Below are 25,513 nucleotides of genomic sequence, written 5' to 3' on the forward strand. Positions count from 1 at the left end.
GAACCTTAATTCAGCCCTAACTAAGCAACTCTACTGCAACTCCAGATATAGTATGAATGCTTGCAATGTGTATTCATCTGTGCATACAAAATGCTCCGGTTGAAACAACCAACACTTAACAGGTAATATTCATGTTCTAATATTAAAGTACAAGTGTAAGCTGAAAAGTGGGGTAAGCAGTGGTTCTCCTTTAAAACTGCAGCATAGGTCTGACTTCCAGAGTGGAGCAGAGCAGAATTCCTGAAGTGTGACAAGTAAAATCTGAACCAGGGAGTAGAACACAGGAGAAATGGGAGAGCCCGGAAGGAGACAGGAGTATGTCTGTTTGGTTTTGGTTTTTTCCTGTTTCTTTCAGAATGCAAATAATTGTAGGAATCATATTGTATCAGTCTACATTATTATGCAAAATCTATAAAACAATATTTTAACTAATGTTGTCCATTAAATTGGTTTTAAATACATTCAGATCCTGATTTTTCTCTTAAAATAAAAAATAAACAGCACTATGTAGAGAGGCAATTTGTTCCTCAACAGTAAATATTTTATTTGGGCTGAAAAACTAGCAGACTTTAAAACAATCAAGACATACCAAGTAAAAGTCCTCAGCCTTTATGAACTTTTCATTTAAAAAAATCAATCATCTACTCAAATCAAATTTATAGGACATTATATTTTAAAAATATACAGTAGCAAATTATTAAATAGCATTGTTTAATTAGGAAGTAGGATAATAAGCTACTCTTAGTTTAAAAGTTAAAATTTAAGGATGGATTGTTTAGCTGTTCATATCTAATATAAATACAGCAGTAGTTGTTACCTGTATTTATACAGGGCATTATTCCAGTGAATTTAAAGTTTATGAAGAACAAAAATTATTTTTTGAAAAAAATGCACTAGCACTATTTCTGACAGTTGCAATTAATCATTTCACATACATAAAAACTGAGCTGTCTATTTTTCAGATATTTAGTTGTTATAGCCTGTTATTTGTAATACTATACATGGCACAGCTGTCTAGCACACACAATATGGTAACACTTAGCTGTTATAAAAAACAGCTATCTGGCATCAGAGCTGCATAAGGATTTCTGCATTTCAGTGTAAATTTAGGAACTAAAGAGGTAAATGCTGTTCTTTATCTTTTTTAAGTTTTACGGTGCCAATGTGCAAAATCAACACTATGAGGGCACCTGAAGTTTCCTTCTGTTGCTTCTTACAAGAAAGAAAAAGAGATGCTACAGTATTGTTATAAAAATGACTACACAATTTTCTTAATCCAATTTCCTGACATTTAATTCTACCAAAACTCAAAATTCCAGTTAAGATTTTAATTTTCATGTTCAGTCTGCAAGGCATGTTCTGAACAAGAAATTCTTAAGCTTCTGAGTACGGTCCAGGAAAAGACACCAGTGGAAGTTTTGCATAGTTTCAGTTCTAAGTTGTATCACAATTAGAATTTCATCAAAATCTCTAAAGCAAAGGTGTTATTGAAGGCCTTTCCTAAAAATCTTCTTCCTTAAAAAGATTTTCTCAGATCAGATGAATGGTTATGCCCTGTCTATCCTTTTAGATTGAAATACAACCCCCTTTAAAAATAACTTTCAATTTGCAAAAAATGGGGCCTCTCTTGACAGAGTTTTTCTTGTGTATAAATTCTGCGTCTGACTACATATAAAAACAAAAAAACACTTAAATTATCTCTAATATTAAAAATATTCATATTAAACACCAAATGAAAGCTGTGCTGAGAAGAATTCTACAAATAAACAGCAGGGTGGTGATATCTAAAACTGCTCCTTTGGTTCACTAAATTTTCTCCTTTTTGGCAGTGCATCTTGACTAGAGTAGATTTCATACTGATGAACCTACCAAGAGAAAATATAGACTGCATTACAGGTCACTGTATTTCACAAACCGTGGCTCTTTCAGTTGTGTTAAGTATCTTAACATGAAAAAAGAACTTCATAACACGAATCAATTATATGAAACATAAGGAGCTGTGCAAAGAATACCCAATCCTTACAATGACATTTGTGCTCAGGATTGCAAAGCTTGGGATAATATTTTGACAGTAATCAGTTAAAATACAAGAACTTTCTCATGCACTATTGAAAGGAGGTTAAATGTCATTTATGATCTAAGGCTCCTTTGTGATGCTGCTTCAGATGCAAGTAAAATTTTCTCAGAAGTTCAACTTTTAACAGCTAAAGCTAATACTAAGTAGCTAATGCACATCATCAATATGTCAAGACACAGGGTTTGATTCTGATTACATGTACATTGGTTTTCATTGAATTAACTCCACTGAAGTCAATGGAGTTATTTCTGATTTACTCAGGTATAAAATAAGATTAGAATTTGGCCCTCAGTCTTGACTTAACTTGTTGTGCTCTTTCTTATCTAAAGTAATGATGTTTGTATATCTCTAATCTTAAATAGTAATAATAATGAAAGGTTTATTTTCACAGACAAATACTGAAGTAGTAACTATGTAATCTTATCTTCCTTATGTAATTTTATCTTCCTTATTGCATACACCGAATAACAAAAATAGTGAATGAAGTATTGGGGTTGGATTAAAGCATCTTGAAAAATCACCAGACTTTTCGTTTTATATTATGTATTTTATTTTCCATTTAGAGATATTTAGTTCTTGCCACCAAATATAAATATAATATATATATAACAAAATATAACAACAATCCTTTGCTTTCTGCATGCAACTTTAAAACTTACAAGTTTTTCAGACTCAGACCTATTTCTCTTCTGGATTTCTTTAGAACACTTAGCTTCTAAACGGTTTTTACCATGTTCCTGAGTCTGGTTTTCACCAACCTTTAGAGAAAGAAATTAACTATTAGTTTTAGAAGAGTGCAGACAGCTATTTAGCAGCACATTGTGGATGCTATTGCTGTTCCCTAACCTGTGTTAAAAATTAATTAAGAGTTTTTCAGAATGAGGACAGGGAGGGCATGATTTTCTTGCCATGACATGTAATTTCCTCTCTTGACTGTAAATGATGAAGGCTGTTTCTTTATCTACTGAGACTGGCAGCATTTCCCCCACAACTTTTAAGAGGAAAAGTACCAGTAATATTTAACATCCGTATATGAGCTATTCAGGGGAACCATGAATGAAATGACCATGCAGGCATACTTATGTCCCCCCTGTGCACTGTGGAAAGCATTTCTGTACGAGCCCATACAGGCCAGAGAAGAAGGCTGCAAGGGACTCAGGCCAGCGAAGGGCCATAGAATACATGTTTACATAGATCCAGTGACCCCCCTAAATCTTACAAACTTGTGCAGGGTGCTAAGGATACTTTTCCAGTCCACAGGTTCATAGCCACTGAGAAAGGGGGGGCACAAGGACCACAGAGCAGCCCTGCACCATGCCCCTGGGCTAAGGCTTGAGGTTTCCATGCCCCCAAACAACTCCTGTTCCACTTGAATAAAGCTAAAATATTCAGGCACCATGTTGGTGGAATGGATTTTAAAAAATTGGCTACACACGAGCATGAATAAGCAAGCAATAATGGATTTTTTTAAAGATACGTACAAATCAAACATTTAAGATTAGAATTCTGGCCCAATATTTTAGAAGAGATATGAAACAATTCAATGGATTAAGTTCTCTCCTAGCAGAGGTCCATTGCAGTATATGGAATTAGCCGGCAGAGAACATGGCCATGGATGGGCCAAGAGAATACAAATAAATCATCATTAATCCCACTGAAACTATATAATTAAAAACCAAACATTGAAGTAATTTTTAGAAATAGGCATTTATTTTTGACATTAGGAATACAAACGTGTTGTTCATATTCCTAAAATAAAAAAGCTAAAAAAATATTAAGATGAATCCTAGCTCCAAAAGAAGTCAATGGGAGTTGCTATTGACTTCAATGGGACCAGAATTTCAGTCCTGGACTGTAAATTGTATTTAAACTCGTGGTTTCATTTTGTATTTGGAATAGAAAGAGTTGTTGGGTTTGTTTTGTTTTTTTTTTAAAAAAGGATACTGACTGTGTTGATATGAAATATTTTTCCACTTCTTGTCCTGCGCTCAGACACATCAAGTTCAGATGTCTTATTTACTAACTGATCAACCTAAAAGAGAAAATAAGCATTAGTCCAAAATAAGAATACTCTTAGAATTAAGAGGCAAATTAGGACACACAGGACTCAGTCTTGCAAGATGCCAACTGCTCTGCCCCAATCCATCACAGCACTTAAGCACATGCTTATCTTTAAACATGAATGATAGTCCCACTGAAGGCACATGCATAAGTACCTTGCTGAAACAATGCCACAATTTTTTTTTCAGTTATAGTCATCCAGTCAGTCACTGACTATTTCCAAGGGGTCAATCTGCCTTTGAGCCTCAAGGATCTGTAATATAACTACACGTATTCTGTATTTACATGTTACTACTCTCATTGTTGTATTCAGAGAGTACAATATGAACTGTCATTGTTACAATACCCAGATTCACCTTAAGCTTCCATTAACATTTAAAAGCATAAATTTCTACTGACTCTAAATGGCTATTATGGATGTCACATAATTTTATGAAATTAAAGCCAAATAAAACAAATTTTGCCAGATGGCTCTAAGTGGTTGCTGATTCGAGTCCCCGACCTGGAGATTCCATTTGATAGTATTTCCTTGAGTCTATCTCATTGTATGAAGAGTTGGAGGGTGTTTTATTGACAGCAGAATATCAATGAATTTGTATATGTTTTATAATTAACATCTATTTTACCGTCTTTGGAATGTTGCCAGGCTGGGCTTTTTGCTTAACAAGAGAGCCTTGAAATCAGTCACAAATATTTTTATTTTTAAAGATTTGATGACTACTGTAATTCTTCACTATCTATTTTTTTTTAAACAGAAATAAGTATATGTAGAATATAGGCATTCTGGTTTATCAATGTAAAAAATAAAGTTTCTAAAAGGAACAGTCTTTATTACTGATGCATTATGACTATGGAACTCCTTTCCTTTTCTGCTCATATCACCCAGTCTGTTAGAATTTTTAAAACTAAAGATACAGCTGTTTGCTATTGCTTTTGACTGTTTTTACAATTTTGAATATTTTAGTCATGTTTTATTGTAAAACATCGTGTTCAGGACAAAATATACATGCATTTTATTGTTGATATTGTATGCTATAGGTATACTTAACTTTATGCATAGATTTCCCATACATTAATTAATTGCTCAAGAGGTCTCAAAATTCAAAATGTTAGTTTGAGTAACAAAGAAAACAAAATACATTTCCCAAGGATTTGTGTAAGAGTGAGACTGGAAGAGAATATAGTTTTTATACCTGAGAATTGGAAACAGGTTTATTCCGGCTTTCTTCAGCCCTCATAAATTCATTTTCTTCACAAGTTAAACTTAATTCTGTGAAAGGTTTGTTGAAACAAATTCTAACATTAAATTAACAGCATTTTTACATTTTGTTCTTAGACATCAGGGTAATATGTATCTAATAAATGTGATAGACAGACAGACACTTTGAAAAGACTCTATGCTTCCATCTGTGCATGCAAGTAACTATTAACATTAGTGGGAATTACAGTGCCTCATCTCTTTAGCTCACTGGGCCTGATTCTCATTTACATGAGATACTGACAGAGTACTGTAAAGGGGCTTTAGTGTAAATGAGAATCAGGCCCATTAACTTCTGTTACTGGGCTTGATTCTGCAAACTGGTACTCATGTAAGTAGTCCTTATTAACAGTCCTAATGAATTCACTCACATTAGTAAGGACTGAAAAATTAAGCATTTCAGGATCAGGCCCTTGGTCCTGTTGCAATCAGACTGTGAAAACTAATGGCCAGAGCTGACAAATTTCTGCTGAATTAATTTTATTATTAAAATGTCAAGGCTAAATCCTGCTCCTATCGAATTATATGGAAGCAGGATTTGGCCCTTTTTGTATGTGCTAAGAATTCTGCATCACAAATTTGCAATAACAGGTAGCTGTCTGTTTTGCTTCTATAATGTTTCAGAGGGGGAAAGTATTTTTTTAGATTAAAATCTCAAGTGATATAGTACTCTTCTATTCTAAATATTTAACCTATTTTAATTGATTAGATATGAATAGAACACAACATAAATTCCAAATAGAAAAATGAAAAGTGCATTTGACAACAGCATGCAAAACATCATAAAACAAACCAGTGACACAAAGAAAGGCATAGCAAATATATTAGTATTGTTGTGGGTTGAGCAAAACCTTGCTGTTAGGGCATAACCACCACCTTTCATCCAGGTGGCTGAAACAACAACAGTAGCACCCAAAACACAAGCACATGGAAAAACTTGAGTAGAAGCTAAACCATGCGGCCCAACAGGAAATGTTTTTTTCCCCTCCTCTCTCTCTCTCTTTCTCATGTGTGCGTGCGTGCATGCACGCACATGTGCAGAAGTGCTAGTAGTGCCCTGAGAGAAAGCTGCGAGAAAAATATTTTTGGGCACAGGGTGCTGGCTGGAAAGGCAAGTTTTTAATAGAAACCAAATAATTGTCTCCTGCTGTTTAATTCCTATTGTGTTCAGGGAAACAGGGCTTTATGTATAATGTTTGTAAATAAACAGGATTGTATCAAGAAAATCCCTGTCTCATCAATTTCTCCTCCTAAGGGAAACAGCCTACAGGACCCTGAACTTTGTCTATCCTGTGGATCAAAAAGGGTAACAGTATTAAACTCATTTCAGAAACATAGGAACCAGGAGGCAAGTGCTGAGCTGTCCTGAGCTGTATATTTATTACCTCCAACTTTTACAGATCTATTTGCATTTTTCTCAACTTCCATTTTATTATCTGTGACAAAATCTTCCTATGAAAGAAAAAAATAAAGAGGATACTTTGTAAATTTTACATTGGATTCTCAGTGGAATAAAAATAATCATATAAAAACATTAAACTGAACTAATTAGATTTCGCCCTAAACTGCTGGGAGTAGGGCCCTTGTCTTCTTTACGCCTGCAAAGAGTGATGGATAATCATGATCATGTATAATTATTAACAGAAAAACTTAACTCAGTGATCAGGACACCCACCATTCACCCAAAATCTTAAAAGCATGAACATCTGAAGTTAAGGGAATAATTCTCTTGTATTCCTTGTCACTTTTATATTGCCTACAAAATAGCCAATAACACATTCCAGCACTCCATAAGGTATTCACTTCCATCTCCAACTGATACCAAAAAACAATCTGTACCTAGTTTAAAACTTTAATGGCAACCTCTTACTCTCCAGTATCAACAGTTGGGCACATGTGACTGTTATACATTCCACGCCTGTGGGAAGTTAATCTACCTTGGTTTTTGTTGAGGTTGCTGTCAAATAAAAACTTTGCTGCAACTTTAACTATGCATAACTATTTTTCCACAAAAAAATAGTTTAGTCTGTGTTAAGGATTACAAATAATTCCTCACATTTTGACCCCAATCTTGCAAATGGTTATGCATGTGAGTAACATTATTCATGTGACTAGTCCCATTAAATTCACTTATGTTAATCATGTGCATAAGTGTTTGCAGGATCAATGCCCTATATTGCAAGGAAACCCAAATTTAGACACAATCTCCCATCTACTACTACATGCTGCACAAAATTTACCAATGCTAGTAACACTATATATTAATTTAGGACATAAAATGAAGAATAACTTGTTCAATTAAAATCATTGGGGAGATGATTTAGGTAGACATAATGTAATTGAGTTGGAATTTATCCAGGATATCATGACTATCATGCACTCCCTTCCACCTTATGAAACACGGTGTGAGATTTCATACTAAAGACACCGCAGCCCATCAGCACCATACTGTCGCACTAGTTCAATGTAGATTTCTATTACAAAAATAAAATAAACTGATTGCTCTAGTTTGAGCAGTAAAATTAAGACAAAAAAATCTGAACTATAAGTAATTTTATCTGAATATATTTGGCAACTAGATGTTTTATTAAAACTCTGTAATAGTGGACAATATAAATGGTTAGTGACCCTTTTCAATAGAGTTCAAATTGTAAAACGTTTTAGACATAAATAGCACATAGCGATGTCTGAGCCCTTACATTTATTTGCTGGTTTTGTTCTTCTGGATCATCTTTGTCCAGTCTGATTAATTGTGTAGGCACCTTAGAGTCTCCTTGCTTTAGCAGGCTTTTATCAATATTTTCCATTCGTTGTTTCTCAGTTGTCACTTTAACTTTCAGCATGTGAAAAGGGGTTGGCACCTCACCCACATTTAGGTACATAGGCTCCCCTTCAAATACCATCGTGTCACAATCACCCTCTTTAAAACCAGGAGGTTGGTAATCAGGTGGTGTAACTGCAAAAAGAATTCATTAAATATGCTGTTATATGATGAAGTGTGTTCTTGCTTTTGGAAAAAAATGTTTTATATGTATCTGAATTAAACAGATTTTTTTCCTTTGAACAAAGAGTGTCACTCCAAAACAGCCTTTTTATTTTTGTTCTTTTTATTTTCCATATTCAGTTTGTACTAAATAAAACCTTTTTTTTTTAAACACAATAGAAAAAAATCTGATTAGAACATTTAATGTGCACAAAAAGTTAACCTCAAAAAAAGAATTACTGATATAAAACAGATATATTTTAAAAAAATCTAAGTTATAATAGCCATTTAAGTGGTATACAAAACTAGGTCTAACTTTCCCATCTAGAGTTTGGTCAATTGTTCCTTTTTAAACCTTTGGAATACACTCCTGCATTTTCCCTTTAAAAACGTGTCATGTTCAGAAGGCTTCTGAAAATTTCATATAGTCTAATTTCTCTCAGTTTTAATTTTCGAATGAACATGCTGAGTTGCAATTTTTAAATATCTAAGGTGAAATCTTGACTCCACTGAATTCAATGGCAAATCTCCCAACAATTTCAATATATCCAGGATTTTACCCCAAGAACTTTGAAAATTCAGGACTATGAAGAGGTAAGCACGTATGGGACAGCTAACATCTGTTTTGCTCTAACATCCATAAAAATTATATGAAATGCTGTTTCAATCATTTAAAAATGTTTATTTATATACTAGATAAATCAAGATAATGTGGAAATAGTACCTTCATCATAATAAAAAAGCTTCATGGTCAAGCAGACATCATTAGGTAAAGGGCCCAGATTCTGCATCAGAACATAAATCTTACGAATGAGGAGGATACTTGCTTTCTTGGTGTCTGTACATGTGATGATGGAATCGTTTCCTTTATTCTTACTAGGAATGAACAAAGTGGTCAGATCTTTTTTGGAAACAAAATTGTTCTTAATGTTATAAACATACCATTAATTACTTATAAATTATTATAAATATTTCAGGCAAGTGAATATCACGCTATTACCTAAAGACCTGATTCTGAGAGGCAATGAGCACATTTAAATCCTCATAAAGTAAATGAAACTTGTGTATTCTCAGCACTTCTTAGGATCAAGTCCTAAATCAGGAGCTTCGTTCAACTAGTTATGAAACCAACTACTGTATTTTATTAGAGAGACAAGGTGTATGAAGTAATATCTTTTATTGGACCAATTCTATTGGAGAGACAAACTTTCAAACCACACAGAGCTCTTCTTCAGGTCTGAGAAAGGTACTCCCAGTATCACAGCAAAATACACAGTGGAACAGTTTGCTTGGCATAAGTGTGAGCCCTCCCCAGGAGTTGTGCAAACAAATCAGATGTAGACTCCTTGTTCCATTGTATAAGTGAGATACAGGAGAGAGAAATGTTTATGATAACAAGAAGGAACAAGAAGGGTTTCTACAAGTATGTTACCAACAAGAGGAAGATTAGGGAAAGTATGGGCCTCTTACAGAATGGGAGAGGCAACCTAGTGACAGAGGATGTGGAGAAAGCTGAGGTACTCAATGCCTTTTTTGCCTCTGTCTTCACAGACAAGGTCAGCTCCCAGATTACTGCACTGGGCAGCACAGAATGGGAAGGAGGTAAACATCCCACCGTGCTGAAGGAACAGGTCCAAGACTATTTAGAAAGATTGGACATACACAAGTCCATGGGGCCAGATGCAAAGTACCCGAGGGAGCTGAGAGAGTTGGCTGATGTGATTTCAGAGCCATTGGCTATGATCTTTGAAAGCTCGTGGCAACTGGGGGAGGTCCCTGATGACTGGAAAAAAGCAAATATAGTGCCCATCTTCAAGAAAGGGAGGAAAGAGGATCCAGGGGACTACAGACCGGTCAGCCTCACCTCAATCCCTGGAAAAATCATGGTGCAGGTCCTCAAGAAATCCATTTTAAGGCACTTAGAAGAGAGGAAGGTGATCAGGAACAGTCAACATGGATTCACCACGGGAAAGTCATGCCTGACCAATCTGATTGCTTTCTATGAAGAAGTGACTGGCTTTGTGGATGTGGGGAAAGCGGTGGATGTGATATACCTTGACTTTAGCAAAGCTTTTGATACGGTCTCTCACAGTATTCTTATCAGCAAGTTAAAGAAGTATGGATTAGAATCACAGAATATTAGAGTTGGAAAGGACCTCAGGAGGTCATCTAGTCCAACCCCCTGCTCAAAGCAGGACTAACCTCAGCTATATCATCCCAGCCAGGGCTTTGTCAAGCCTCAGCTTAAAAACCTCTATGGATGGAGATTCCACCACCTCCCTAGGTAACCCATTCCAGTGCTTCACCACCCTCCTAGTGAAAAACTTTTTCCTAATGTCCAACCTAGACTTCCCCCCCCGTTAACTTGAGACCGTTGCTTCTTGTTCTGTCATCTGCCACCACCGAGAACAGCCTAGCCCCATCCTCCCTGGAACTCCCTTTCAGGTAGTTAAGGGCTGCTATCAAATCCCCCCTCATTCTTCTCTTTTGCAGACTAAACAAGCCCAGTTCCCTTAGCCTCTCCTCATAAGTCCTGTGCTCCAGCACCCTAATCATTTTTGTTGCCCTCCGCTGTACTCTCTCCAACTTGTCCACATCCTTTTTGTAGTGGGGGGCCCAAAACTGGACACAATATTCTAAATGCGGCCTCACCAATGCCAAATAGAGGGGAATAATCACTTCCCGTGACCTGCTGGCAATGCCCCTCTTAATGCAGTCCAATATGCTATTAGCCTTCTTGACAACCAGGGCACACTGCTGACTCATATCCAGCTTTTTATCCACTGTTACCCACAGGTCCTTTTCTGCAGAACTGCTGCCTAGCTCATCGGTCCCCAGTCTATAGCTGTGCATGGGATTCTTCCTTCCTAAGTGGAGGACTCTGCACTTTTCTTTGTTAAACCTCATCAGATTTCTTTTGGCCCAATCCTCCAGTTTGTTTAGGTCCTTCTGTATCCTATCCCTACCTTCCAGGGTATCTATCACTCCCCCCAGCTTAGTGTCATCCGCAAACTTGCTGAGGGTGCAATCTACCCCATCCTTCAGATCATTAATGAAGATGTTGAACAAAACCGGCCCCAGGACCGACCCCTGGGGCACTCCGCTTGTGACCGGTTGCCAGCTAGACATGAAGCCATTGATCACTACTCGTTGAGCCCTATGCTCTAGCCAGTTCTCTATCCATTTTATAGTCCATTCTTCCAACCCATACTTCTTTAATGATCAAGACCGTGGTTTGGTCCACTCTTTGGTGCCTAATCACGATTCTTTTTTCTTATGATTGTCGGTGGGGACATGGTAATTGTGACTGGTGTCATCATGGTTATGAAATAATTCTTTGAGGTGAAAATGGCAGAAGAATTCTTCTAATTCTCCATGTTACTATGGTATCAGCTGCTGTGGTTGGGCAGTTCAGTCCCTTAGCGAGTAAAGCTAATTCAGCTCCAGCGAAGGATAATCTTGATAAACTGATGATGTCCAGGTGTTGTGTAGTATTGTTTCTCCCAGAGCTCTGTTTGGTTTGAAAGCCTCTCTCTTTCATCAACAGAAGTTGGCCCAATAACACCCTCCTTGTTTCTCTAATAACCTGGGACTGACATGGCTACAACTATACTGCATACTGTACTTTATATTATACATATTGTTTGAAAAACCCTTACCCCTCCAATATCTGAGAGAAAGAAACTGGTACATTTCAAGACTCCAATCCTACAAAGACTTACACACATACTTAACCTTATGCACTGTGAGTAGTGCTATTGATTTCAATGGGACTACTCACAGTGCATAAAGTTGAGCATATGTGTAAGTCTTTGGAGGACCAGGGCCCAAGTGTGTTAAATGAATGAGCAGTTTGTGTCCTGGGGTGGGAGAGAATGCGGGGGATTTGTGTTAAATAAGTGCTTCCTACATTTTTAATTATTTGTCTTAAAATATGCATATTCATAAATCTAGACACCACTTTTTAAAAAGTAGTCACCCCAAACCATCTCTCCTCTGTGTGCACACTTGTGTAAGGGAATCCAGAAAGGGCAGACAGAGCACTGTGAAATCTGTACATTAACTAGCGTACTCAGTAATATATCCTGCTAAAATTGTACTATATCTTCAAGATAGGTATAGCTGGAAAGTATGTTTCCTTACTGAACTTAATCTTAAGATTCAGCTTCCAAAATCAAACAACAGATAAGAAATTACACCAATATGGTAGCTCAACCTACTATAGAAAGATATTGTTAACTGCATAGCTGAGAAACCAAGAGGACAATACCTGGTGAAATCCATTACTGGCCCTTTGTTGGTGTACTTGAATTTGAACTGATAACATTCTGTAACTGTCTAAACACAAAACACAGTAATTATGGATTTAGCACATACAGTTCCAATTATTAAGAAGTGAAATGTAATATTGTTTCCTTTGTCTGGAAACATACTAACCTTGCATGCTTTTTAAACTGATGTCTACATGTCAAGCAAAAGTTATAATTCATCACTACAATGACATTTCCATTGATTATAATTTTCTAGTGTCATTATGATTCATTCTGACTTTTTTATGCATGGCTTATTTATACAATTGTTGTCACCATGAAATAAAATCAATGTCAGTCGTCTCTTTCAGCAGCCATATATTATAAGAAAAAAACCCACAAGTCTGAGTTGAAGTTTTTGGGTTTTTTTTAATTTCAATTCAAATTCTGTAATATTCTTAGTCACCACCCAAGAAATTCCATATACACCATACAGAGCTAGGGTTACACCCAGTAGCTAGTTAGTAATATTATGTTTTGCTTGAAAGAATTCATGGAACCTAATTGTTCACTATGGGGTTTTTTTTGCACTTTCCTCTGAAGCATCTGGTACTGGTTACTGTCAGAGACAAGATACTGGACAACAGGTATGGTAATTCTTATGACAATTCTTATGACTAGCAGGTATGGTAATTCTTATGTTGGGATCTATCTTCTTTAGATATATAATAGTGTGAATTTGGACCAAATGTGAAGTATTCTATATGCCTGTATATGCATATTTTAATGTGAATGTTACTATCATCGGTCAACCTTAAATATTATATTAAGCTTACCTGAGGGTCTTCTGGATGTGTGTAGACCTATATTTTAAAAATAAATAATTGCAAATATGAGAATATAAAGTACACTACAAGTATAAGTACACTTATTTTGAGAGTTGTGTAAACATTTTAAAGATACTTACTGCTAGGACAACCATTCTTAGCTGTTTAAAATGTAATTAAGGAAAGAAAAACAATAAATTAAATATGTCCTATAAAATACTCCTGCATATCAATTTATTTTGTCATTTTGAATCTGCACTATAAGAGGTAGAAATTAGGGCTCTGGTTTAGGAGGGCCTTAAGCACATCTTTACATCCATCTCTATTTAACAAAGGATATATGCATGTGCTTAACTCTAAGCAGATGCTTAAGTACCATTGACTTCAGTGCTTTGCTGAATAGGAATGCTTTCCTGAATCAGGGCATCAAAAACTTACCCAAAGTCATATCTCAGACATCTAGCGCCAGATTCTCAACTGGTATAAACTGGACAAAAGTCTTTACCATCAAGTATTATGGGCCACATCCTGTGATATGCTAAGCACCTGGAACTCCCATTAACTGTCACATCTAGATAAAATGCTGTTAATTTGTAAACAGTAGCCCCCCAAAACCAAAAGAGGCAGCGATTAGAATTATAAAAATGCACAATGTTACAGTATATAAAAATATAACAAAATTTTATTGAAAGACTTACATATTTTTTCTGCAAAGCATCATAGCATCCTAACATCCTGCAAAAATCAAATAATATTGTCTATCTACTACTAATCATCATTTTGATTTGCGTCTGATTACATAAAAATTCCTACAAAATGAAATTCTTGTGTTTATACTTCTTAATTTAAAAATACAGAAGTGACAAACAATGCTTATTCCATTATTTATATCCTTTTATTCATAGTTAAGAGACACAATTAACTATGTTTGCAACACTCCAAAAACATCCCAGGCTCTTTACAGAACAAGTATAAATGTAATTAAATTGTATGACTGCCATTTTCAAAGACTTTCTAAGATTTGTTCATACATCAGTTGATAAGTTTAACTGTCTGTTTCACTTAAGTCTATGCATCTTTTAAGTACAAAATCAATAGAATTTTTATTCTTGGTGCTGTTTATTTAAAAGTTTTAATTGCATTTTACATAAAAAATATAGAAAATGAGATACCAAAATATGTAATTAACTAAGAACTCATCTATTATTTACCATAAGCCAATGGAACATTAGAAAAAAGAGTAAATGAGTTTTACGCAATATATACAAGATACTTACTAATACCTATTCAGCTACAGAATTTTAAAAACTGAACAAACTCTTCTTTTGTCACTCTTGAGAACATAGTCCTCAAATTTAGAAGTTACAAAAATACAATAAATGTAATGTTAATGAAAATACTGTGTCCCAACCTCAACCAATAAAGAATGAGGGCTGAATTCTACATTCCCCTACACTTTGGCCAGTCATTTACACCAGTGAAAAGTGAGTGTAAAGCACTATTATTCTAATTTGGTAGCATTTTACATCCACTTTGTACTGTGGAAATAACTACAATGCAAGATGCAGAGCAACAAAGAATCAGGTCCTGAGAGAACCATGAGAAGAGATATAGGGGGACACATTCTTGGCATGAAAATAAAGTTTGCATTAACTTGTTTTACCCCAGTTCAGCAGGATGCTTAAGGATGTGCATAACTTAAAACGTTAGGAGACTATTCATATGTTTCAAGTCACAAACATGCTCAAATATCTTGCTAATCTGAGTCCCAAAATCGTAAATCTTTCCATAAAACCAAACGTGCAAATTAAGTCCATCACATGATACTGAAATGTATAAATTCTGATTTTTCAATGTGCAAAGTCTGTATACCAAAACAGTAAATATTAAGCATTAAATACATCACATGACCAGTTATTACCCACTAACAGTGAGTGAACAATTTTTCTTTGACTAGAGATCTAATTTTCAGACTTTACATGTTACAATACTGTTACATATATTCTAAAATCGACATACCATTTCACCAACTGAGTGGACCCAGGACAGTTTTTGTCTTCCCTCAGAATTTTGACACAGAGGTCTCAAACAAACAAAAAAATTCTAGTTAGAAAAGTATAGTTACAACACTAAAAAAAAATTAAGTTAGCACAAATAAGTTATCTAAAATTCTTTGTCACAAGAACAGAGAAATAGCTTATGTCAAAGGAATCTTAGATACAGCATGTTACCATCTAGATATCTTGTTCCATAGGCACATTCTGGAAAAATTCCTCTTAGGTAAGTAATGCAGGATACTGATACTGCTAGGAGTCTCTTCACTAATATCAAAGATTGCTGTTCAGTAGATATTTTATTAGGAAATATTACTGCACTCTAAAATTTAGAGAGAGGAGGGAATTAATCATTTTATTTTCATTCATTTGCCTTTCAAATGTTGAAAACAAATCAAACATCTTATCTCACTAGCCAAATGTATCCAGGTCCATCGATTTTATTTTAATGTTAAAGGGAACTAACATGAAGCAGATATAAGCAATCTCCATCCTTCTTTTGTTCACCTCCTTGTTGAACATCAGTCACGTTATATCAAAGCCTCCAATCATGTAAAGAGTTATGCAGTGTATATTTAACTTTTTGCACTATAAATAGTTCTGCTGACTTGAATGTGAATAGTCATTGTGCAGAAAGCACATGCTTAACTCTTTACAGTTTCAAGACTTTAGTGTTTAACTGATCCCTGTGAATTTTTACTACTGTGCATAGTTCAGTGAGACTATTTATGAAAATAAGAAGTACACCTAAATAAAATCTTGTTTATACAAGGACAAATCAGATGAATCTGAACTATTCTTTTCAAGTGTATTTAGCTGCAAGGGTAATTCTGGGCAATATAACAGACCTAACATTTACTTTGTATTTCTGACTGCTGTAATCAAGTATGCCAAAAAATACACAGAAATAAATGGAACCATACCATAGAATTTCTCTGCATCTGGGCAGTTGCCATATTGATATGGTCGGTCTTTTCCTATCTGTTAATAAAATTGGAATGTTAGTACGCTTAGTTTGCACCTTATGACACATACATATGTAGATCCTATCCATTCAGTTTTCAGAACACAGGCCCAGATCCACAAAGGTAGTTAGGCTCCTAACTTCCATTGAAATCAGTGCAAATCAGGAGCCTAAATGAAAACCTTTACTCACGTATATAATTTTTATTCATGCACATAATCCCATTGAGTTCAATGTAACTACCTGTGTGAATGAGGATTACTCATGTGAGTAAAGATCTACAGTCTTCAGCCTGGTCTACACTACAGACTTTGGTTGACAGCTGTGTCAGTCAGGAGTGTGATGAGTTGTTATCCCTGACTGACATAGCTGTGCACGCAGAATTTCCTAGCATAAATGCAACTACACTGACAAAACTGCACTTTTATTGATACAGCTTGTTTTGCTCAAGGTAAGTGATTTTACTGAAGGTACAAAACAGCTACACTAGTATTGCTGCATCCACACCCTGGGCTGGTCTACCCATCACTCCGGCGTGTGAAAAATCCACACCGAAGTGGCATAGTTAAGCCAGTCTAGGTCCCCGGGCTAGGTTGATGGAAGAATTCTTCAGCTGACCTACCTAATGACATTACCTTTGCCAAGAAAAGAACCCGCTCCGTTGGTATAGATAATGTCTACACTATAGCATTTCAAGTGTGGCCAAGCCCTAGGGGAGCTTTGCCAGACAGGAAGCCAGTAAAGGGCTCCCAATGTAGTGGCGACCTTAGGTCTGGTCTCCACTTAAAAATTAGCTCATCCTAGCTTTGTCGCAGAGGCCTGTGAAACATCCCACAACCTGCGCGCTCTGGTTAGATCAATGTAACCACCAATGCAGAGCCACGGCCAGGACGGCAGAATTCTTCCACTGACCTAGCTACTGTCCCTCGGGGAGATGGATTAACCACACCAATGGAGAGCCCATTCCCATCAACGCAACACACGTCCACACCACAGCGCTACCGGCAGCTGTGCCACTGCAGTGCAGACGTGCCCTTACTTTCAAAGGCTCCTTTAGGGTTGGATGCTCCACAGCCAAAACGGAGGGGGAGGTGCACAGCTGGGCAAGGCAAAGATACTCACCAGCCACAGGCAGCACAGCTTCCCACCCACCATCTAAGCTGGGGAGACCCGCCACCCAGGCCTTTACAGTGCCCAAGAATCAAGAGGAGGGGGAGGGGCAGGAGCGCCTGACATCCGAGGAGTTAGAGCCAGTGGGGAAACTGAGACCCAGGGCTGCGGGGAGGGTTGGACAAACAGGGATCGCAAGAGAAGAGGATAAACCGAGCCGCCTCATGGGCCACCGCGGGCCGTGCCAGATCCGGGAACGCTCCCCCCTTGCCCGGCCCGCCCTCGGCTGTCGTCGAGTGCCGGCCAGTCTCCTCAGAGTCAGCGCGCGGGTCGGACTCGGGAGGCGCCCCCAGGCGCGCGCGCCGCTACCTGGCCCCGCCCAATCGCCCCACCGCGCCGCAGGGGCGCGCGCGCGCACAGCCACCAACCCCCCGCCTGCAGGCGAGTTGCACGCCTCCCCTAGCCCGCGCGCTCACAACTTTCCCGCCTTTTCCTCTCGCGCTGGGCTGTCGCCCCGCGCCTTACCTCGACCTGAGCGGGGCCGTGTGCAGCATCACCGCCTTTCCACCCCCCTCCCCCACCCGCTCCGATCTGGGTGCCGTGTGCAAAAGCTTTCCCGCCTTTTCGCCTCACACCTGGAGTTAGCGCTTATCTGTCAGACAAGACACAAATACAGCCAAATACAGATGGCAATTTCTGAGGAAAAGTATTGAGAAAAGAACACATTCCCTGTTATTTTTTCATCGTTCTACATTTCTTTGCCACACATAGATTTGGGTTGTTGTTGTTGTTTTGTTTTTTAACTAATTTTGTGAATTGTATTTTGAAAAAATATTTATTGTGCAATATTTAAAAGCCAACATAATCTAAGTTAAAAATTAAACTAGCCAAAACAAGCCTTATCTGTCAGGTTTTTTTGCTTTTATTTAGTAAAAAGGGACAAAAATATCAAAGTATCAGCTAATAAGCACCCTAAGTGTCCTTTACTGGTATGGAGTTATCTACACAATACTGTACAGACACTGACTAAATTTCTATGGGAAGTAATGCATGCAAAATTTTACAATCAGCCTTTTAAGCAAGTTTTGAGAAAACGTCTTTGATTGTCATTTAACAATACATAATTTAAAATTAATAAAACCACATCATACCGAAAGATTATACCAGCTGTTACCCCAATACAATTCTTGGGGAATTACCATACTAAGACATTAGTTCCCAAGAAACTCAGGAGGCGGGACAAGGACACTAGACTACCTACCATAGGTTTTGAATCATCATGCATGCAGCTTTCTGCATCACCCTCCAAGATTATACATCACCCTACGAGATTATAATATGAGTAGTGCCAGCCCCAAGCATTCAAAAATGACGAGTCACGCTCCTCAAAAGTAATGAGATTGGTTTAAAAATCATGAGACTAAAAAATACATTTGGGGTGCTTTTATTTGCCCTCTGGTCTTTCAGTCTGTAGAGGACACTTTTTTCAACCTTTTCTCCACAACCATGAGCGCTAGAAATACATTTTAAAAAAGAAAAAAAAAGGTTGAGCTTCTCTCATTATCACAAGAATCCAGGATCTTTGAGAAAAATACCAAATATTGTGATACTTAGGATAAAATTTTGAGATTACTCTCAGTAAATCTCGCATTTAAAATGAATTAAAAAGCATGTCTGACTCTTCATTCCTGCACACCAGGATTAAGTCTATGTTTCACATCATTGGATAAGTGGCAAATGAAGCTATTCCACAAAGGTTGCCTCTGTTTTTTGCCATCCAGATATAAACTCGATCACCCCATCTGGTTCCCCAGCTGCAGAAGAGAAACAAACAATATATCTATTTTTATATAATATATATATAATCTTAAATCTTAAGACAGGTTCCCTGATTTTTTTTTCTTGCTATTGAATTTTCATAGTATGAAAATCTTAGCAGGGCAATCTTTGTTTCTGGAGTTCCTGATACAAAATTTAATTGTTACAATTCCTTTTCAGTTGTGACTGAATGGGAGCTGCAGACACAGAGCATTTTTACAGATCAGGGTCTGAATGTTTTATAAAAGGATGGGTCTCCAGGAAAAGTAAGTTTTTAAATTAAGCATAAGCCCTGGCAAAAATAGAAGTGTGTTCCTGGAACTCAGAAAGCAGCACTTCTCTAAAACCATTGCAAATTGGAAGTGCATTCTGAGTAATAAGAAATGCAAATAAGCATACCCAGAATTCCACTTCACAGGCAGGGATGCAATGATAAACACGTAACTGTTGTTATCTTTGTCAGAACACAGATGCCCTTCTAATGCTCAATAGTCAGATACATCAAGCTGGCCTAATGGTAATAAGCTCACATCCACACTCAAGGAAAGACTAAAATGAGGGAAAGACTTCAACAACCTTCTTGCGAAGAGAGTACAGGACATGCCCGTGAGTTCCATATTTATCATCTGTTTGCTTTGCATTTGAGAATTTTGGAGAATTGTCTCATACTTACTCTCCCATGTGGGCTTTTACTTCACATATACACACGCATGATGTATTTATTTCCTCTTTGCAGGCCACTAGCCCAGCTAGATGTCAAAATTATTACACAGTGGAAGTAATTTCAAAAGCATACTATCAGAGTTCAGGGCCAAAATCTAGATCTAAAGCCAATCATGTATATGACACTGTCTGGGTTAGGGGTGACCATTTATAATATTATTGATATCAAGATTGCAAAGTTAGAATAAATCTTGCAAAATATGCTATTTAAGGAATCAGAAAAATTATGATTTACTGAATATGATAAGCTCATCTATATGTGTGTATAATCTTTGTATTGTAAGCTATGAATATGTTTGATATTTCTGTATCTAAAACTTGTGCTGTGCTACTGGACACCCCAAACAAATTAGCCTCAGCACTGGCTAGCCTGACTGAGGTCCAATAAAGGATCATCAACTATACAATGAACCCAGTGGCTACACCTTATGAGTCAACAGGATATGTAGGAACATGCCTATGGACAGGAGACTCTGAGGCTTTTTCATGCCATTTCATTTGCTATGTGGCTGTGTTTGGGACAAAGGACATAAAAACCTCATGGCAGAAACTATGAAATGCAGCTTCACCATCTCCATTTTGTCTTCATTCCTGCTTCCTACCTCTGGATCAACTATTCTACATCTGAAGCTGTGAAACAAAGGATCAAGACCCATCCAGGTACTGGATGTACACCAGAGGAACTGTACAAGCCTGCAAATTCCAATACTGCTGAGAATCTGATATATATGGACTTTGAAGTCATTTGTATGTATCTGATTGCTTTGACTATTTAACATATCTCATCTTGTTTGTTTCTTTCCTTTTATAATAAACCTTTAGTTTTAGTTACTAAAGGATTGGCTGTGGCAGCATGGGATTTTGGGTAAGATTCAAACCAATATTGATCTGATCTTTATGACCAATGATCTGACCAATATGGCTGACCTTTTGGGAATCAGAACATTTTATACAGTGAGCAGAGCTGTTAAATAACCTGTCATTTTAATGGACCTAGTTGCTAATTGGGAGCCTGAGACTGAAATGCAATAAAGGGGTCTGTGTATTACCTTTTTGAGGCATCTTGATAACCAATGTGGGGAATCAAGAGCACTGTTTGTAACTGGTTGGGGAATCTAACTTCAGTGTTAGCCACCAGTTTTGGAAGAATCTGTTCTCCTTTTTGCAGCCTGCCCTAACCTTGGCATTTTCAGGTGGGCTACCCTAGGCATGAATGGATCACAATCTGAATATATGGTTTTTGTAACTGAAAGAATTCAATGAAATCACAGGTTCCATTGAAAATGCATACTTGTCTTTTGGAATGAACTATTCCATTCTGTTTTTGAAACTCAAACACATTAACCTTGTGCTGGTCCATGAGAACCGGAAAGCAAAACTGGCTAGAAAAAGAAAGTGAAATTAATTAAACTAGTTTGTGTCAAGCTGCCTGTCATGTGCAAAACCATAAACAGAATAAACAGTGAAATGTAAATTAGACTTTTAAAATATTCTTTCATTTTTAATAATCAGAGATATTGCTAACAGAATAATTAAAGACTTTTAAAACATGCTTTATTTATTTTGATGCTGTCCTTGTAAAGTATCAAACCAGTTCCTTAAGATGAAATTATATTTTAAAGAATTTTTAGGAAAAGTATTTTAATTTAAAAAACCTCATCCTTAACCTGTTTTTGATGAGCCAGTGTGGCACACCTCTGTCCACACTGTATCCCACAACAAGAATGGCATGGTTTATATTTGAAGAACTGCACTGTGGATCATAGTACACACCTGAAAATGTATTATTTATTTATTTCTGAAACAGCAGTGCCCAGAAGCTCCAATCAGGAGCATTGTGCGCCTGAGTGGGGCATTCTATAAACACATAGTAAGACAAAGTCTGTGCCCCAAAGAGGTTACAGTTTAATGCCCCAATTCTGCAATGAGTTCCACACAAGTACAAAGATACATCTGGGCTGCTTGGAAATGTATCTGGATGTTTCATCTTATTCTGTCTGCTTCTCTCCATTCTCCCTCTCCCCCCCTTTTACTGAATGCAGTGCTAGTGGAGCGTGCTGCAGAACCACAAGGAGTGTCCATAATTCATGGATATCCCAGGTTGCTAATGTTTGCTTTGTAGCCTTTGTGTTAAAAAAAATCGACGCACGTGGGCAGGGCAGATATGCTGATCCATCAGTGTGGCCCCTGGCACACAACAGCTGCATCAGGGGAGTAGGGTGTCTTTCCCACCTGACGCAGCCTTCATTCCAACTCCATTTGAGACAGCAACAATGATGGAGATACTTAGCCCTTATATAGCACTTACCATGTTCAAAGCAGTATAGACAGAGAGCAATTAAGCCTCATGACACCTCTGTTTTGGAGAGTGAACTAAAATATTTTCCTCCTTGGTGAGGCCTGCTGCAATAAGTTCTAATTTCTGCAGCTTATCTCAGATCCACCAGACAGATCAGATGGGAGGATCTTCCCCTGAAAGACTATACAACATTCTTACACAAAGCAATTAGATTAAAACATGCCTAAGGTTAGCATAATGTGTAGGGCTAGAGTAGACTCCCTTTAAATAGAAAAGTCAGGGCTGCTCGAGGGCTTGCAATTTATTTAAAGGGATGCATAGCAATTGGTATTTTAGCAAGCCATGTTTCCAGCTCTCCAGAGTCCATTTTGGAGTACAGAGATCTATGTTTGTGGGTAGCAATGCTACAGTGGTTCTATTGTTCTTATTATGCAAATACACCCTTGGTCACTCAAGTATATACCCCTGGCTTTGGAAGGAAAAATAACCTAGAATTAGCCTTAAGAAAAATAAAATGTTGTTAATTATCTTGTGATTTTATATGAACTTCCAGGCTTCCTGGTGCTTTAGACCAGTGCCCCTTGAGGTGGAGTTCTTCAGAGACCAGCATTGAAAGAAGTAAAATAAAATATCTGTGGTAGGCGTGATTCCCCATTGCCCTGCCCTTTGTGTGTGATTTACACCACCTCAAAGTGGGAGGAAAGTGCTATCAGAACATTGATCCTGCAGGGTTTTTCATCCACTTTGCACCGGTGCAAATGACTGCACAGTCATAGAATCAGAGAAGTGGCAGGCTGGAAGAGACCTGGAGAGGTCATCTAGTCCAGCCACCTGCGCTGAGGCAGGGCAAAATATAAACCTAAATCATCCCTGACAGGCGTGTGCTCAACCTGTTCTTAAAAACCTCCAATGACAGGGAATGCACAACCTCCCTTGGTTACCTGTTCCAGTGCTAAGTCATCCTTAATGTAAGAAAGTTTTTCCTAATGTCTAATCTAAATCTTCCTAGCTGCAGATTAAGCCCATTACTTCTTCTCCTTCCTTCAGTGGACACGGAGAACAACTAAGCACCATCCTTTTCATAACAGCCCTTAATTTATTTGAAGACTGGTCTCAGGTTCCCACCTCAGTATCCTTTTCTCACTACTAAACATGCCCAGTTTTTTTAACTTTTCCTCGTAGGTCAGGATGGATAAACCTTTTGTCATTTCTGTTGCTCTCCTCTGGACTCTTTCCAATTTGGCCACCTCTTTTTTAAAGTCTGGCCCCCAGAACTGGACGCAGTACTCCAGCTGAGGCCTCACCAGTGCCAATTAGAGAAGGACAGTTACCTCCTGTCTCTTATATCCGACACTCCTGTTAACACACTACAGAAAGATATTAGATGTTTTCGCAGCCGCATTGCACTGTTGACTCATATTCAATTTGTGAACCACTCTAACCCCAGCAGTGCTTTTCAGCAGTACTACCACCTGGCCAGTGATTCCCCATTTTGTATCTGTGCAATGGTGGGCGGCAATGGAGAGTCAAAACCAGTGCAGCAGGATGGATGCCGTGGATTGCAAGCTACTGGGGCAAGAACCTGGCAGTTTTGTTCATCTGTTAAGCACCCTGTGCCCCTGCAGCATATTTAAAGTCATCATTGGTAGCTCATCACTTCCCCAGTGGATGGTCCCTCCCCAGTCTCATTTCGACTTCAGTTTTTCAAGTGTTAAGAACTCCTGCTGATTAACGAAGGAAAAAGACACATGCAGCAACAACGAAGAAAATTCCGCACCTGCTAAACAAACAGAACAAATCATTTCCCTGAGTAACGGAACCGGGCACCGAAAACATCTGGCTGGTGGAATTACAAACGCCCGCCTATCTGCTCTGCCCCGGTCTCGAGCCCTTGAGCCTGCCTTTAACCCCTCAGATCAGAGAGCACCATGATGTAGCCATAATTGGATTATCCATCTCAGGCCCCATGTCCTGGTCCCACTCCCCCCTTCTCCCCATGCTGTGGCCACTGCACCCACTAGAAGGGCTAGGAACTGCCCATATAAGAGTCATGTGTTGGGCTGGTGGCCTGGCTCCTCACCTCGATGCTAGGCTGACCTCCATCCGGGGCTCGACCCTCCTCAAACAAGAGCCTAATCCTTGTTTACATTGAGGGCCCTGCGCACTGCTCTACCTGTGCACAGAGGCCGTAGTGCAAATGGGAGTCAGGGCCAATGGGCCATAATGTGGCTGGGTCCACCCTACAGAGGGGTGTGTGTGGGTGTGTGAGGGAGAGAGAGAGGGAGAGAGAGAGATCCCCAACGACCTTCCAGCCATTCCATGAGATCCTCTGCTCTCAGAGGAACCCCTGCTGCAACAATGTGCTAGTGACTATGGTACCCACCTCAGGGACACCTGCTTCTAGGGGGTCATCCTTACACTCTAGAAGAACCCCACCGTTCAATGGTGAATGAACCAAAGCTTAAAATGGATGACCAGTGGACCCTGCCATTCCATCAATCCTCTGGGCTCCCACCCCCCTTCATCCTTACACTCTAGAAGAAGAGTGAATGGTGAATCAGAGCTGTGGAGGGGATCCTACACCCTATGCTGGAGTAGTGGGAGCTGGGGGCTCCCCATCTGTTTTGAGGATTTAGGTGGGGTGTGAGTGGTGTCTCTAGACCTTGTGTTGGCCCCCTGCACGGGGCTGAATTTCGTAAAAGTGCAGATAACAAACACTACAGAGAGAGTGACATTGCCTAGCAACCGGGGTACCCAAGATCCATTAGTCACTCACTTGGTGCTCTCCCCAAACAAGGCGAAGCAGTGACACAAGACAACTGCATGAAAGCACCCAGGCACAGTGGCAAATTTAGCCAAGGGCAAAAGTTAGCTCCTTTCACTGGCAAATACCGCTTTGGTGGTGGTTGCAAATCACATAAAATTTCACCATGAGGCGACATTTCTCAGTTGCTCCACATTCATCCATTGGTGGGGGGCTTTTGTGGGTTTGGTTGGTTTTTGTTGCAACTGACAGATTGTATTTTGCTAAAACCAACCACAAGCTCCCCAAATGGTTACATTTTCACAAAGATGTGATTTCTCACTTC

At 38.4% G+C, this 25,513-nt stretch overlaps 1 protein-coding gene across 3 annotated transcripts; it reads right to left on the bottom strand.

Moving 5' to 3' along the window:
* Window positions 1–531: 531 nt before the first annotated feature.
* HORMAD1 (HORMA domain containing 1) lies at window positions 532–16,487 on the bottom strand. Of its 3 annotated transcripts, XM_067569452.1 has the most exons (14): window positions 16,434–16,487; window positions 15,688–15,832; window positions 15,476–15,539; window positions 14,155–14,191; window positions 13,597–13,617; window positions 13,466–13,492; window positions 12,650–12,717; window positions 9,104–9,255; window positions 8,096–8,352; window positions 6,782–6,848; window positions 5,332–5,408; window positions 4,026–4,109; window positions 2,737–2,835; window positions 532–1,865 (listed from the first exon to the last, which is right to left on the bottom strand). In XM_067569452.1, the coding sequence occupies exons 1-14, from the start codon at window positions 16,464–16,466 to the stop codon at window positions 1,785–1,787; spliced, it is 1,212 nt and encodes a 403-aa protein (XP_067425553.1). In that variant the 5' UTR covers window positions 16,467–16,487; the 3' UTR covers window positions 532–1,784. The 3 variants fall into 3 exon arrangements, with proteins under 3 accessions (XP_067425553.1, XP_067425552.1, XP_067425554.1); XM_067569451.1 differs by lacking the exon at window positions 532–1,865 and having other exon boundaries at window positions 2,630–2,835; XM_067569453.1 differs by lacking the exons at window positions 532–1,865; window positions 5,332–5,408; window positions 6,782–6,848 and having other exon boundaries at window positions 2,630–2,835.
* Window positions 16,488–25,513: the final 9,026 nt, after the last annotated feature.

This window comes from Emydura macquarii, unplaced genomic scaffold (assembly GCF_026122565.2).
Source record: "Emydura macquarii macquarii isolate MOO-44397 ecotype Brisbane River unplaced genomic scaffold, CSIRO-AGI_Emac_v2 contig_2924, whole genome shotgun sequence".
Classification (NCBI taxonomy): domain Eukaryota; kingdom Metazoa; phylum Chordata; order Testudines; family Chelidae; genus Emydura; species Emydura macquarii.

Bases quoted from the DNA above. Each gene is read 5' to 3' on its own strand.
- HORMAD1 (XM_067569451.1), bottom strand. From the start codon at position 16,466: ATGGCAACTGCCCAGATGCAGAGAAATTCTATG. The intron at 9,256-12,649 runs GTATTGTCCTCT...GTTCATTCCTAG, and splicing joins CCAGTAATGGATTTCACCAG to TAAGAATAAAGGAAACGATT. The intron at 4,110-5,331 runs GTATAAAAACTA...TTTCTCTTTTAG, and splicing joins AACCTGTTTCCAATTCTCAG to GTTGATCAGTTAGTAAATAA.